Genomic DNA, 17,486 nt, shown 5'->3' on the forward strand with positions numbered 1-17,486 from the left:
AGGAGTAAAGAGAAATACCTATTGTTATTTTCTCTTTGTTACATGAAAGGTACTATACTGTGTATATATATATTGTTCTTCACGTTTGTATTTCCACTTATTTTTGAGCTTTCAAAGAATTCATTTTCTTTTTTTTTGGACCATTGTTAAAATGTAGCATATGATTTTTAAACTACCACTGTGATTTTCTCACAGCAAAGTTGAACAGAGCAGTTTTGGGTAGACGTAGCTGTGAGAAAAATTATAAGAACTTTATATACTGGTGGTTTCGAGTCAGTACCTCTGTAATTAGAAGACATTAGATCTTTTTAAAAACAAACGGAAGGTTGTTATTTTATATAAAATAAGAATACTCTGCACATTGTGACCTATGGCATATCTTCTATATTAGAGGTTGGAAAAAAAGCACAAGGAAGTAACTAAAAATAGTCTTCTCTTCAGTTTCGATGTAAATGCTTCTTGACACAAATATGATTAGTTTATTGGTATTTTTATTAGTAAAGTTATTATTACCCATATATAAGTATCTGTGTATTGAACTAGGGAAACTTTCATATTTGTGAGCACTTTGAAATTAGTATATTTATTACAGTAGAATACCTAAGACACAATACAGGTGCTCAAATCAGTGATGCACCAAGCAGCCATGGACTGGATTCCTGTGTTAAATGGCAAGTTTCAACATTTGGTGTAATGTTTGATGGGAAGAGTATGGTGGAGTACTTGCATTTGAATCCTGAGTTTGGCATTATTACCTAGTTCAACCTGGGATGACTAGTCACCAGTTTGGACTATATTTCCCTATTTTGAAAAACAAGGGAGTGGGACTTGGGGTTAATTGCAGGTGATCAGAGAGATTATCTGGTTTTGTGTTTGTTGGTAAGTCATGGGAATTAAATGTTTGAAAAATGGAATTTTAATTTATGATTTTCCTTAGCTGACAAATTGGGTTCCTTGCTTGGTGATAAGGCTTCTTTCTTGTTCACTTATTTTCCAAAAGTTACTAAACTTTTCCTTCAAAACTAAATATATTATTATCCTACACAGATTATTTTATCTTAATTGTTCTAACTGGATACATTATTGGTTTTGAAATTATATTTTTCTTTTTCTTCCTAATTGAGTATATTACTTCCTATAATGACAATTCTTAGTTATTCTAGCATAAGGTTTTACCCAGGGCAACTATAATTATGTTTCCCTTGAAGCTTCCACTTTGATTTTGTTATTTCTATGAAACCATATGAAGAAGAATTGTATGTCCCTAAAGAATACTTGTAATACTAACTTCAGGGTCTAAGGATAAGCTTTACTTCATAAGATAGAAAAAGGTAAATAAACTGTTGACACAAAAGTATGAATGAGGAATATGCCTGAAAGAATTTTATATATGAAAAGAAAACTCTGTAAAAATCTATAATTCTGTGTTTGACATATACTTTATTTTTTACAATGTATCAGTTCTAGAAGTTTTCATAAACTTAAGAGTATTCTTTCAGCATATCCAGAATATTTCATGATTATCTTTTTTGTTCTAAAAGGTTAAGATATTTAATATATAAGTGAATTTAGTCATAGTAATTCCATTTGGAGATAGTTATTTTGCTCTTGTGTTTAAAATTAACAGCTTTTCACCTTAGACTGAGTACTCAGTCTTTGTAGTGTAGGACTTAGCTATTCTTTTTTTCCCACCTCTTTTTCCTCCATGCTATTACATCTGTCCTTGACTCATATTTTCATCTGCCAAATTCTGAAAGCTCTGTAATTCGTACTGTGACTCCAGTAAATATCTTTCTCCTAAAGATTTAAAAAGTGAGCAGTAAAAATTTTAACTGGTTTATAGCAAATAAAAAATTTACAGCATCACTGGGAATAGAATTTTACTTGCCTGCTTGTTGGAACTCAGAGTTACACACCCGGAAGACTTTAGGGCCCTTGTATAACTGCTTTAGGTTACTTAGTTGGCAGCTTCATTTCTCTTCATGAGGCTTCAATATAGCCTTTAAACATCATTTTCTTTTGAGACCATTCTGGTCTTTAGTTTCTCCTGGCAATTCATAAGTAACTGTACTTAACTAGGCCTATTACTGTTTTCTCTACTGAGTCTCTCAAAACCATTCATCAGAAGTAGAAATACAGCACAAGCTATAATTTTTACATATAAAGTCATTGGTAAATTGTAAAGGCAAAAATACTACTTTTTCATGGAAACAATTTTTTATAATTCAATCAAAATTGTGGAAGATGGATCATGGAGCACGTTACTAAAAGGATTTTAATTTAATGGAGCAAAAGTCTGCTCTGTGGTGTGTCATCATTCTTAGTTCTGAAAGATTACTTGTATTTAGGGAGGTAATATCTGCTATGACATCTCGAAGTTGAGAGAAGCAATTCATTAGGAAGTTCCCTTTTATTCCTTTGAAATTTGCTTTGAGTGCTCTATCCATTTTGGATTGTGTTTTTAGGTAACAGTCATGGCTCAAGATATAAAACTCTGGAGTGCTTGCAGAGATGGCACAGCATTGCTCTGGGATCCACTTATTACTAACATGAACATTAGTAAGTTAGCTAAGAGTTAAAGGGACTTACTAGAAAATCTGTTTTGTTGTTGACATAGAATTAGTTGGCATGTAATTCAGGCATCTTAAACATAAATTTATACCGTAGCCAAGAAGGAGGGAAGCAGTAATCAGGCATCTTAGAAATAGTAAGAACAGAACATGAACAGTAACAAGTAGTAGCAGTGAGTTGGGCTCTGTACTAAACGCTTGACATATATTATATTAAATGCTAAAAATTAACTTCTGAAATAAATGAGCTACGTCACTTTACAGATGATAAAATTAAAACTTAGAAGGGTCAAGTAATTTGTATAAGGCCCTACAGCTTACTCATAGCAGCTTTGGGACTCATTACCAAGGCTTTTGTTACTGTATAGACTTTGATTTTAACTATTCAGAGGTGTTCCTACCTAATTCAAACCACCAGGCATTCTCTTACAACAGGGTAACTCTGAAACAATGAATAAAAAGGTGGAGGATGGTAACAAGAATGGAAGGTTTTGAAGAAGAAATAACAAATGATGGAAATTGTTCATGTTTCCAGAGCAAGGGATAAAAAAATTGGTAAAAATTTACAGTTTAGTACCCCATACTAAGGTTGCCTTTCCCTGAATCTTCATTGCATAGCTGTATAGTTACTAGTACCAAAATCCATTTTTAAGTAGTTGTGGCCCTTTAAGAGTCTAGGGCATTGTCAGAGACTGGTCTGGCTCATATGGTTTTAGGAAATTTCACTGATCAGAAATGTCATTGTGAGGTCAGGGGACTAAGCATCTAATGCTTAATTCTAAAATGGACTTTATGAATAAAGCTTATATACAGGGGAGGGAAAGACATCCTTTTCCTGTACAACCCTATCTCCCTTCCATTTTCAGTTCTTCCTATTTACTATCCATCACAACCAGGTTTATTATAAAAAAGGAGCTAGCCTGTTACTATAGAACCTTTGCCTATGATTTGAAGATGTCTACTTGGGAGGTTTCTGTTCTTATTCTTTTTTTTTTTTTTAAGATTTTATTTATTTATTTTTAGAGAGGGAAGGGAGGGAGAAAGAGAGAGAGAAACATTAATGTGCGGTTGCTGGGGGCCGTGGCCTGCAACCCAGGTATGTGGCCTGACTGGGAATTGAGCCTGCGGCACTTTGGTTCGCCATCTGCACTCAATCCACTGAGCTATGCCAGCCAGGGCTGTTCTTGTTCTTATCAGCTTGTAGCATCTGGTGACACTGTGTTGAACATCTTAGTACTTGAGCCCTTCTTCACGCCAGTTTCCAAAGTAAGACAAATACTCAAAATTGTAGAGATCTTACCAACTGCATCATCTTTGAGCTGTTTATTATATCTGTTTTTCTTCAGTTCTTTGTTTTGTGGATTTTTTTAAAATAGCTCATGGTGTTTGAGAGGTGTGGTGGTTGTTAAGTTGATGGTCAGTAGCTGGAGACTGTGTTTAAAAAGCAGGGGTAGAGTTTGGTACTAATGGAGTTAAAGGGTCTGACAAGGTTAGGTCATAGACTACAAAGACTGGGTTTATTTTGCGCATTTCGATATACCCAGAGCCTACCATGGGGCCTGGTGCATTGTAGCTCAGCAAGTATTTGAAAGAATTCATTAGTGAATCAGTGTTTCCATGTAAATTTTTCTCTTTATCTTCATATCCTTGTTGTAGTTGTTGCACATTTATATATTGAAGGCCAATTTTTTATGTTGTTTAAATGGAACTCTGTTGAATATCGGTAGTCCCCAACCTTTTTGGCATGGGGTGGTGTGGTGGTGGGGGGAGGATGGTTTCTGGATGATTCAAGTGCATTACATAAAGGCTCTCTTCCTGCTGTGTGGCCTGGTTTCTAACAGTCCTGGACTGGTACTAGTCTGCAGCCCAGAGGTTGGGGCCCCAGGAATAATAGCAAATTAACCCTGTGTTCCAAGTTTGTGGGAAGGTTTCAGGTTTATGAGGATTTTGTTCTTGGAGGGGAGAGGATATCTTCATGGCCAAAAGTCTTTGTAATCCTTCTTTTACACTTTGTTGACCAATTTTCTTTTGAAAAAGGTTTCTGAAATACTGCTATAAGGATTGACGTCCCCTCCCTTCCCTGTGTGACAGCCAGGAACCAAATTTCCTTACCACATTGACACAGTTGCCTGAGACTCATACAAATAGGCTGTGCTTCTACCATCTCCTGAATTATGAGTTGTATTTCCAAATCTACACATTTCCAAGATTGCCATAGAATGAAAATTGTTTAAATGCGTAGTCCTGACTGCTGATGAAATTCATATTTCATGGCACTGGCACTTTTTTCCCGGAAGCAAAGTACTATAGTGTGTGTGCGAGAAGCCAAAAGAAGTATAATAACGTAAACAAATAGAGTATTTTGTACCTTGAAATGTGATTTTCCTGTTCTTCTGTCCTATGTGAATTTGATTTTATTATTGAATTTCATGTTCTTCTTATATTTATCATTTGTAGCATGGCAGAACTAAAGACAAAATATTACCTTTTTTGTGTGTGGCATAAAATAAATAGCTTTTGGTACTAATCCTGAAAAATGAAATAGGAAAATAAAGGGTTTAAAGCATTTGGACCACATAAAATTAAGGTATGTGAAGGGGAACCGCAGTTACTGAATCTAATAAAATTCAATTATATTTTCCCCTCAAGTCATTGTACCACAACCTTTTATCGTTATCTTATTATTTAGAACATCTATAATCTATATACTTACTTTTTAAAATAATTTTTCCTGCTTTAATAAAGGAAAATAATCATACTTCCTTCCCTGTATCAATTTTCCAAAATACAGATTACCATAATTCTACTTTCTGTTCTCTGTTTAAAGACTAATTTATACTCTTGCCTTTTCAGATAAACTGTTAACATGGCTTTTTAAGATAATAATGAAAAGTTTTCTAATTTTGTTTCATCCAGTATTGAAAGTTTATTCTTTTTATTGTTCTTTAGTTTCATGTCCAAGTCATGTTCACTTCATATTGTAAAGGTTTTGGATATCTCTTATCCATCTGAGACTTACAGCAGAAATCTTGAAAGAATTATCCCACTTGCATGCCTATGTGAATTCTGATAGCCAGTTGAAATCTGAAATTTAAAATATCCTTCACTGACTATAGTACTGTAATTAATATTGGAGTTCAGTAGTAGTGGGAAATTGTCAATATAATTCTTTTGTGCTGTGATTAAATTGACTAGACGAAAAAATCTCAGAATAAAGGTTATGTTTACTTGTATAGAAATAGAAATGGTTTTTCTGATGTGAACATATCGAGGTTATTCTTTGGAACATTGAAGTACCATTTTCAAATATTCTAATGTTCTGGGAGGAGGACAGCTACTGGATAATTATAACAAAACTCTTTGTGAGTGTTAAATGTAGTTAATTATCTGTTAAGATGGGCAAAAATTAATTAAAGAATGTCCACAAAATGCTAGCAGAAAAAAAATGCTATCAGGATGAAAAGACCATTATGGTACCAGATCATTAGTAATAATAAAAGGAAATGCAGCATTTATCTGAAATGTATTGATAAGATGAAATCACTATCCATCTACAAAGCTAAACTTTCTAATGGAGGAGTGAGGGGTATAGAAGTATGCTAGAGATGAGGGAGGTGAGGACATGCACTCCGGAGACCCAGTTTCAGTCTCAGGTTCATCACTTACTGGCTTTGTGATGACAGACAAGTTACCGTATTTTTAGGACTGTAAGACGCACCAGACCATAAGTCGCACCTAGGTTTTAGAGGAGGAAAATAGGAAAAAAAATTTTGAAGCAAAAAAATGTGGTGAAATGTTTAATAACTGGTGACCCCGTTCCACGCTGCTCCCCCACAGTGAGCCAGGCAAGCTACATCATTCAGACTATAAGACGCACCCCCATACCCCCAAATTTGGGGGGTGCGTCTTATAGTCTGAAAAATACGGTACTTAATCCTTTGCTCTTCAATTTTTTATCTATAAAATGGGAAGAATAATACTTTAAAGTTTTGTTAATAGATTTAAAGAATATGTAAAATGCAAATACAGTTTCATTACTTTTTAGGTATTTGATGTTTTTTAGAAACTGCCATCCATTACCTTTTTTCCCTCCCACAAATTGAGGAAACATTGAGATTATTTTACTTTAGTGGCAGAAAAACTCTTAAAAAATCTTTACAGAACTAGTTCAGGGTTAAAGTGTGATAATAACTATTGCATTATTTGGCTGTTTGTTAAAATAATACGATGTCTTATTTTCTTTTGTTATTGAAGTCACATCTGTTAAAGTCTTTAAACCCTGACATTTTAATTTTTATTAGAAAATATTGGGAAAAGCACTAGATTTGGCATATAGAGACCCAAGTTTAGGATTAGTCTCTGTCACTTACTAAACTCTTTGAGCGAACAAGTCAAGTCCTGAGTTTTTGTTTCTTCATCTTCCTTTTTCCTTTAAATTTGGTCTTGCGACTTTCAAGTATCTTCAGAATGTTCTGTATAATTAATTGCATGTTGTTTAAGTTTTACCTACCCTTTTAGTTGTATCTTTTATTTGGAAGTCAAAGTATCACCCATTTTCTCCAAAACTAGAGTAGAGAAAAAATAATAATCACAGAAAGTCATAATTTAATATTACGCATTAGGGGTGTGGCACATTCATGGTTACAATTTGAATTTGAATTTTTATTAGTTTCACTTATAATTTAGCTTTTTACTGTGCAGTCTGAAGCTGTAGAAAGGAATCTCTGAGCTCAGTGAATTCCCTTCCTCTTTGAGACTTTCAACATTTATGTTCTCACTTTGTCATAAAGGAGTCTATAAACCCAGATAAGGGCGGTTAATAGCAATTACACGTCCTTTTCAATGCTGTAAGCAACAGAGCAACCTGAGGTCTGTTCACAGTGTATTAGAATTGGGTTTTGAATCTGGAGAAAGCCATGTATATACAATATAAAGTATAATGGTAATAATAGAGCACCCAGATTTAGAAAACTTGTTAATTCTCATGTTAGTGGGTGTTTTATGTAATAGTGATCATTGTTGCAGTTTCATATTACTGCATGAAAAGAAAATTTAAAAAAATATATAAATTGTTAGTTATGAACTTTGGATTGAGAATAACTTTTTATTATGTTAACACCTTATTCTTGAAGAGGAAAAGAGGGTGTCATTTAAAACAAAATTCTTTTCAACTTTAGGTGGATCACTTTGTTTTGGATTTTAATATTATACATATTTTTTCTTTAAAAAATGTTAGTGTTGCATTTTCTGGCTATTCTGTCATTAGAAAACAAATGAGGAACTTATAAAGTAATTGATAAAATAATTATGCTTTATAAGAATGGTCTTTTATTGTTTGAGAAAATATTGCCACTTTTCTAAGACCCCAAAGATGAAAGTTTCATATCCTTATAAATTCTGTTTTTAGACAAAGGAAAAGGGAAATAGTAAAGCTTGCATTTTTTCCTTCCTTTTATTCTAGTAGTCCGCATAGATTGTGTACCAGTCATATATCCCTAATTGTACTAAATCTTTGTTATTTTATATAATTCCTATACCAATTTTATGAAATATGTATTCCTAGTATCTTTATGTTTATATGAGAAAATGAGAGTCAGAGAATATAAATAAGTTGCTTAGAATTGCACAGCTTATAGTAAGCTTATAGAAATGAGTTTAATTCCAGATCTGTTTGACATATAGTTAATGATTATGAATATGTGTGTGAATCTCATAAATACTTATTCAGTGATGAATGAAAAATAAATGTCATATCTCAGTTGGCTTAAGAAAAATCTGTTATAAATGTGTAGTCTGGTTTATATCTAATAGACGGAAGTTTGCATGTTGCTGATTTTCTCCCTTTTCTTGTAGGAGAAAAGATTGAAAGAAAGGGAAGCCAGGAGAGAAGCCAGTAAGAAACATGCAAAGGTAAGGAAAGGTTTATATTTTAATAAGAAAGTGTTTGTAACACTGACTGGAATTTAAATACTTTTCTTTTGCATCTGCCTTTCATATTTATTTATACATCACGGCATTTGAATTGGATTTTAAGTCTGTGTGTGTCTGTCATTTACTTTCTCATATTAATTTGTTTTCTCTGTGATGCAGGATGAAAAATGCCTAAGATAATTTGTTTATTGGCCTTTGTCCTACTACTCCACAACCTTTTTCACTATATATTGCACATATTAAACACAGGAGATGGTTAACTCTGTGGGCCAGGCCTGATAGGGTTTTAAGCGATATCATCTTTAGACTTGGTAGGTCGTCTGTGTGAAACCAACCTGGTAACATAACTGGAAATATTGGTTGCTTCAATTCAACTCCTAGAATCTGGGGGAAAGCTCTCTGTGTCTCTCATTTTCACCACATATTCTGCAAAAAGTAATTTTCAGTAAATATAAATGTTCAGCTTTGCTGAAATATATATGTACAATAGTCAGCACCATTCATGTGCGGCAGTAATTTTTATCTGGTGTGTTTGACACCAAGAACGTTTCAGTTTCTGCATTCTAAGGACATTTAAGAGAAATGATTTTCTAAAACCAGGGCCAAGTAATGTATGTCATTTTTTATGCTGTATAGCTTTGTGCTGTGCCCGACTATCCACAATTTCTTCTTGGCAGTTAGCAAAGATCCAGCTCTCTTGAGTAATCCCATAATGTTCTTTGTCAATTTTTTCCTTGCCGGCCATAGCACTTAGAGAGCAATTCAGAGATGATAACTCATGTTATAGTTCTGAAGTGGGAAACAGTTACTCCACAGTACAAGATGAAAAGACTGCTTATATTCAGCATAAAATATCACTCTGCCTTCAAAGGTGCCTGAAATGAAGCTACATTGTTTGTAGCCTGACTGTTAAATCAGATGGTGGATTCTGCATATGCTTTTAAACTGCAGGTGGGAACTGTCATGGCGTGGAAATTAGATTTTAGGGCTGAAGTGGGAAAATTTAAATCTAAGAAGAAAATCTTAAATCTAATGAAAGCATTTGATATTTACAAATGAATATTGCATGTTCATATAAAAAATTCCTATTTATTTCACTAAGAAGCTCTCATTTCTGCATATAAAATTACAAAGTGAAAGTTATGATCTGAAGCCAAAAGAAAGCCCTGTTACTGTCTTTCCTTTGTGTGTGTTCATGCATATTTGTGTATTACTAAATACAGTTTATTTATTTTTTATAGTTGTTGATACTGTATGCTTTATCTTTCATGGTGTTTAAACTGTAAGAAATTGCTCTCACCCTTGAGCTTGCCTCTTGTGCCTCTTTTTTCCTCATAAATTTGTGTATGTTTTTGGTTTTGATACTGTGCCAGCTGGGAAATACACAGACAAAAGGCAGTAAAGGCCAGCAGAGCTCATGTTTTCCATCCGGACAGATCTCCAAAGTGAACTCCTCCAGCCAAGCCCATCCCTTTACCCTTCACTCCCTCCCATATTTGTCATCGGTGTTTGTTTTTTGACATTTAAGAAAAGAGGAGGAATTTGTTGTCAAGAAGACATCTCCTTTCTGTGTAACCACCAGCAATTATACTGGGAACAAATAGAAGAGACTCTGTAGTTGACGTGGCTTTGCTGCTCAGCCAGGAGCTTTCAGTGGCCAAAGGCTGTGTTTTAGTATCACTCTGAATAGTCGAGTTGCCTCCATTTCACAGCCTGGTCTGTGTGTTCAGAGGTGGCAGTGCTCTCGTAAGAGTGATTTTAGCAGCAGGACGAGTGGATGGGTTGTAGAAGGACTGTAACGCTCCTGGAGACACCAAGGACTGTAGCTGTGACAGATTCAGGCTAACTGACAGAGCTGACAGAATTAGCTCAAAATCAATCTTTATGTATCGAGCATTTTTTGAATGAAAGTGACAGGGATGGAGGCCCTCATGGCTTTTCAGGTGCCCCTTTGGAAACAGACACAGAAAATATTATTTGGAAGGATTCTGTAAAGCGGCAATGATCCAAAGTTCTGTGATGTCCAAGAAGGAATATAGAATATGAATGATCACGTTTCCTGTTGTCTGTGTGTATGTGCTTTAAATGATGGATGTGATAGTTTTAGAGTAAATTTTGTCCTCTTTAATATATTTCAACATAATCGTTGTGTGTTTTGGGGCTGTACCTTTTTTTTTTTTTAAGATTTTGTTTATTTTTAGAAAGAGAGGAAGGGAGGGAGAGAGAGAGGGAGACAAACATCAATATGTGGTTGCTGGTCATGTACCCCCTACAGGGAACCTGGCCCTCAACCCAGGCATGTGCCTTGACTGGCAACCCTTTGGTTCGCAGGCCAGCACTCAGTCCACTGAGCCACACCAGCCAGGGTTGAGGTTGTGCCTTCTGAGGCCCTTTGTCAGCTTCATTCTACTATATCCTTCAGTCACTGAAACTGTAAGATTTCCAAGTGGTGCTTTAGTGGTGGAAACAAAGTGATATGTGTAGACTTCTATACCAAGAAGTGTAGTTTTACCTATTTATAGCTATTTTAAGAAATCAGTTCGTAGGAACTGAAAGTATGAGAAAGGGACTCGCAATAGCTGTCTTTTTGCCCCATTTGTGCTTCTGTCAGCAAATACACTTATGAAGAACATAGAGGACACAGAATATTTTTTTTTTAATTGGAAAAAAGTGTTTGAATAAAAGTTAAAGGAATTATCTTTATTTTCAAGAAAAGAGATAATATTAATATGAGTTTTTTCAATATTCTGAATGATGGTTGGTGGTTATCTCTTCCCTGGCATAGAAAATAGTCCTAAGAAAATTGCTTTAAAGCCCGAGGACAGTAAAATAAAGTTGGAGTGGACCTCTTAGGAATTGATTATAACTTTTTGTTAAAAGATAGATCTAGGATCTGCCTAGAATATGTTACATGCAATGTGAGGAGTATGAGAGAAACATGAAATTGAAACTTTTAAGGTTTTCTGGATACCCAATATTTAGTGATTTGGGAGATAGAGGTTTTTCGATATCAAGACAGTAGTAGAGAAATATGTGAAATGCACAATGGACTTTTATTTTGCTTGACAGGGTATTGTATATACTTATAACTTAGAAATTTTAAACTAAGATCTGAAAAAATATTTTTAGCAGTGATCAGTAGACCACAATGCTTTTTGAGTTTAGGAAGGTTGCATAATCCTGTAAATACAGCTTCACCTCATTATCCAGCTAGATTTCCTCATGTTACTTTGATGGTCATAGTGTTTATACCAGCCCGTGGTGGCTGGAAGGATTTTGCAGAAACATAAAGAAGAAACAACAGTGCTGAAACTTGAGGAAATAGATCCCCAGAAATGTCTCAGTGCTATGCTACTTTTGAAAAGAAAGTAGAATTTATTTTTAAAATGTATGAGATTGATAAAACTGAACACTGAAGGTGAAGGAGCAAAACACTTAAACACTAGAAAATTAAGTACTGCTTTGAATATATTCCACATGTTGCTTATGATTCTTATTTTTTAGGTGTGGGCATATGATATTAAAATAATTAACATTATACCATACATTTTAAGGTTGAAGTTTAATGGTTGTACGTTTTAACTTGATTTCTTTTGGCCTGGTTTTTATTGCATTTTTATTTTGGTGACCCTGGGGCACTTTATTTATTAACAAACAGTAATTTTAGGACCACATAAGGTGGTCTCGATTCTTTCAGGATAGGAGATCCAAAGAAATAGAAATTATATAATTTTAGGGCATGAATGGGCCTGAGAGAGATGATCTGGGGTAGTTTACTAATGTACCAGTCTAAAATGTCCTTTTCTCTGGCCACCAGTAATTTCATACAGCAAAGCTAAATTTATTAATTTTGATAGAAACTTCTATTTTTTTTTGACTCTGGAATATCCTTTTATTTACAAAATAATGATTTCTAAAATAGTCATTGCTTGACAGAGTAAAAACTCAATCCTTTCAAATCAGTTTTTAAATTTTTCCTGGGTACATGAAATTTAAGATCTGTGGGGCCTCTACTGATCTACTCCTGTAGCTTTAAATAGTACTTTGAGTGGCTTAGGGGTTCTTCAGAAGTATTGGGGGCACCCCCGCTTCACCCTCCCTTCACCCTCCTAGGAGACAAGAGGGTTATTTGGGCAGGACTCTATGCTTCAATTTTGTTATTAATCAGAGAAGGGTTTTTTTTGCCCCATTATGTGTATTGAGCTTCCAGGGAAGATTTTATTTGAAATGATGTTTGTACTTAAATACATACACACATGCTTAATATTTTAAGAGTATCCAAATCAATGAATGCTAAAAGCAAGTAAATGACTTATCCTTTGTCCCTGGCTTCTGGTGGCACAACTGGTTTGTGTACTGGGCCTAACTGAATCCTCATTCCCTGTTACTGTTCTTGCCCTCTGCTGTTTCTGTATATAACATTTCACCTCTTTTTTTCCCCCTTATAAAGCACACCTGATCTATGGTACATGAGCTAACAACTATTCACAGAAAACTACTAATAGGAAATACATTGAGTACGGGAAGAACTCTGACCTGAGACTAGAAGCAGACTGGGTCTACATTGCTGGGTGACCCTGGGTATGTCATTTCTGTTTCTGAACTTCGAAGGGTATATATGACATAGTAATTTTTAATCATGTTTATATTGTTGCCCTCCATAATCTTGATCTGAGCTAAGATATGTAACAAAAAAGTAGAAATTGTACTCAATGCAACTCCCAGTATAGGTCCTTGGCCTTTCTCAACATTGTGGATAACTACTATTTTTTCCTTCACATCTTACTATTGGCTTTTCTGTTAAAGGATTCTCTCTCATTGTAAAGCTAAAAATAGACATTGATAAATGTTGGTAACAGTCCTTTCTAACTTTTCTGGATCTTAAGCCTTTGCATGTATTCCTTATTGGCATGTTTTATTGACTAACACCAAATTAAGATTCTTTTTTTCATTTTGGGAAGAAGTTTCTCTTCATTTTGTGTGTTTCACATAACACTTTTAACTCCCCTGGCTTTTTTCTCTTTTCTTTTTTTTTAGCATTTCATAATATTGAAATACCAGTTTATTTCTTTGTTCTTAATACAGTTAGAATTACAAGGGCTCTATAGGATCAGTTTATTTTAAACCAAACAGCTTTCAGTAAAATTACAAACAAGATAATAGAAACACAAGTTTGTTTATAGTCCCAGTTCCAGGAGAGCAAAGGCTCTCCCTAAAAGTAAATTGCTTTCCCATCCCATTTGAAGGGACTGAACTCTTCCAGGGGCACCATTTGCTGCCCTGATACAATCACTTACTTAATGGTGCTCTAAATGAGTCATTCAGTTTCTCTAAGCAGTCTGCTCCAATCTTACCTTGTTTTAGTACTAAGATAGGACCCATTATGCTGTCCTTGTACTTTTTAAATAAACAACGCTGAGTCTTTTAGATGATGTGCTTTTTACTCTTTAATATCTAAGCAGTGAAAACCCAAGTAGGTTTAACTTTTATTGTGATTCTAGTGTTGGTTTGGTTTGCTTGAAGATTAATGTAATGGTTTCCTTCTTTCCTTCACTCCTCCCCCTCATTCCCTTTATAATGAATTACTGGAAGATGGCTTAAAATGCACATATCTACCTCCCTCCATCCTCACCCTCCTTAGTATATCTGGGGAGGGAGGCTTATTTATATGCATTCATGCAATATATGTGTATATAATTAAGTACTTTCAACACCCTTTTAAAAGTCAGTGGTCTAAATGTATACGTGCACTTTGATACTTGCTTATAGCCCTAACGTTCTGAGCTCTTTCCATTTTTGGTTTGGCTTATGTTACTGTGGCAGAATGTCTACCAAGAATATATGAATAAATGCAAGCTCAGTCTCTAGAAATAGTTTGTAACTGGCATGACTAGCTCTAGTTCTCCCTCAGTGTGCCTGAGTGCATGCAGGTTGGCATTAGAGAAAGATCTCCTTTTGTTCTGGTTTTGAAACTTAAAAACAACCTTTAAACAAATGTGAATGGGATAAGATGAGAGTATGTTGCCCATACGCTTTTAAGTAAATGATAAGGACCACCAGGATTTGCTTCTCCGTGACATGTATACATGTAAGTCCTATGTTTGTGCGACTCAGTGTTGGGCGAATGAGAGCCCTATGAATGACCACACTGGTTTGTGAGTTGCAACAGTGCTGACCTCGAGAATCTAATAGCCTGGGGGCCTGGTTTCTATGCAGCCAGTAAATCACAGTGTACTGTGAGCAAATTTCTCAACTGCCTTAATGTGTCCTGGACTAGATGTTCTGTATGAGCCCTTTCAGCTCTATAATTCCGGTTTCCTATTTTATTCAAGAGCTGATACAATATTTTTAGCATTTTTACATCCTTTCTAACCTTCTATTCTTTGTAGTATCTTTACCAGTGATAGAAGGATACCAAGAGATTATCAATTTCAGTAAAGGGTTTGATTGGCATTCGTGGGGCTTTTGGAAAGCATACAGTTGAAGGAGACCATCAGTTTTTACTGGGATATAAGAAGAATGACAGTAGCTAAAGCCGGAGAAAGTTAGTGGGTTATAGAGGATCTTGAATGCCTACATAAAGATTGGGGCTGATTCAGGAGAGTGTGGGGAATGCAGTGAAGATTTTGAGGAGGGGTGCAGCATAAGTGGTAGAATGATCTATGTGTTTTTCCTCGTAATACCAAGATAGAATTAACCTGCTGTTGGGTACCTGTAAATCTAATGGAAAAAATTGTAAGTAGTACAGTGTAATGAATGAATACTGTGTTAGAGAAGTTTGTGAATTGTCAGTATATATAATGGTTGAAGCCAAAGGAAGGGCGTGGCGGGGGTGGGGGTGGCTGAAGCAGTCATACGGTACTATCCAAGTTTCAGATACTATTAAGTGCTTTCCGTGTTTTTTTAAAAAAATGTATTTTAGTGTATAAACATTAGTCCTTGAATAATAATATAATTCCCACTTAATAGATGAAGCAGTTTTATCATAGAAGGGTTGCATACTTCCTTGTCTGTAGGGGTTCAGGATTTCATTCTAGATAATTTGACTGCAGAGAATGGAAGAGAGAGACAGAGAGCCAGGCGAGCCAACAAGCCAGTCACAAATGCTGGGTAACAGCAACACTTAAGGGGTATTAAGCTAAAAGCATGACAGTTGAGTAGATACTATCAGAAAGATAGGAGGAGAGGAAGGAAAATGGGTATATTGGTCTAGGAAGTATGAAGAGAGAATTTAAAAGAGGACCTGATCAAGAGTGCTCAACGCCACAGAGGATGAAAAGGGATAAGAACTGAAAACAAACGTGGTTTGGTAATGGCTGTCATTATAATCTTACCAAGATTAATTTTGTTTACATTGTGTGGTTGGCTAGGACAACTAGGGAAATGAATTAAGAGACCGTTTCAGTACTTTATATGTTATAATGATGCCATGGGGTAGGACAGTGAGAATGAGAATAGTAGAGAAAAGATATTTTATTCAAGATATTGAAGAAATATAACTCAAAAGACTGGAGACAGAGGATAAGATGGCCCTGAGGTTTCCCACACTTGGCACCTATCATATGCTGACTACTTTATGGAGTACAGAGATCTAGGACAGAGGGCTTTTTTTTAGTAGTCAATATTAAACTGTTACCATACATTGTGATAACCCATGAGTGATAACAAGGTCCAGTCATTTCGGAAGTTGAAGAGGTTACTTTTGGCTTTTAGGATTCAAAAAGAGAGCATTCTAGGAAAGGAGGCCATTTGAGGCGGGCCCTAAAGCATAAATCACGATAAGTGTTCCTGAAAGTATTTAATTGTAATGGTCCATAGTAATATTATATTGATGGTAAGTGAGGTTGAATGTGTAAAGTTGACATCAAACAGAAGTTAGGGAGCATGAAGTCACAGGTTATTACCAGCAATTTTTTTCTGGAAGGTGGAGATTATCAAAGTGGATCGATACAAGTTGAGGCTAGAAATAGAAGGCCTTGAATATTTTAGTAAGTAGAATGTGCTTTATTAGTGGATGGTAGAAAGCCATGAAGAGTTGTGAGCAGAGAAGTAGGGATGTGTGTTTATGTACACAGCTCATATTTTAGTTTTGTTGTATCGACATGTATTGAGTAGTCTGAGTAGAAAGGCGGAACTTGGAAGAAAGGCCAAAATTTCATTTGATTCTTCATTATGGGAGATCTCAGTATAAAATTATGCAAATTATTGATTTAAAAATTAAAATTTAATGTTATCTTTGATACAATACTTCATTTATTTGAAAATTGACTGCCATAGTTAAGAACCAGGAAGTACACAAAAAACCTCTGACCAGTCAACATGTAGCTCACAACACTCCGGCACTGAGCACATGTGTCCTGCCTCTAGTAAGGTCTACACTCATTACACATTGATTTACATTTTAGTCACAGTCCTTACAAACATGATTTTGTGGGTTATGAAGTTACAGAAGATAAATAGCAAATTAGAATAGGCAGCTTGTTGGGAGGGGTGGGGAAAACAGACAACTGTAATTGATCAACAATAAAATAATTTTAAAAAATAATTTTTTAAAAGATTTTACTTATTTTTAGAGAGGGAAGGGAGGGAGATAGAGAGAGAGAGAGAGAAACATCAATGTGCGGTTGCTGGAGGTTATAGCCTGCAACCCAGGCATGTACCCTGGCTGGGAATCGAACCTGCGACACTTTGGTTCGCAGCCCTCGCTCAATCCACTGAGCTACACCAGCCAGGGCTAAAAAAATAAATTTTAAAAATTGAAAAAAAAAAAAAGAATAGGCAGCTTGTTAAAGGCCAGTTCCCTATCATCAGTGAAATGCACTAACTCACAGCAAGGAAAATTTATAGAAAAATATTAATAAAATAAACCTCATGGTTGAAAAACACAGTAGTACAGGGACAGAAAGCCCTCAGGATTCTCAATAGACCCAAGGGGCACTGTTTTGTTACAGTATTGATAGTTGTTAATTGTTGTCCTCAAACAGC

At 35.3% G+C, this 17,486-nt stretch overlaps 1 protein-coding gene across 1 annotated transcript in view; it reads left to right on the top strand.

Moving 5' to 3' along the window:
* The window catches only part of DDX10 (DEAD-box helicase 10), a 262,363-nt gene that overhangs the window by 169,565 nt on the left and 75,312 nt on the right, over positions 1 to 17,486 (top strand). Inside the window, exon 16 of the mRNA XM_045840101.1 lies at positions 8,424 to 8,480. Within this exon, the coding sequence (XP_045696057.1) occupies positions 8,424 to 8,480 (57 nt within the window). The remainder of the gene's footprint in view (positions 1 to 8,423; positions 8,481 to 17,486) is intronic.

This window comes from Phyllostomus hastatus, unplaced genomic scaffold, assembly GCF_019186645.2.
Source record: "Phyllostomus hastatus isolate PE091 unplaced genomic scaffold, TTU_PhHast_1.1 phas_contig_113, whole genome shotgun sequence".
Lineage (NCBI taxonomy): Eukaryota > Metazoa > Chordata > Mammalia > Chiroptera > Phyllostomidae > Phyllostomus > Phyllostomus hastatus.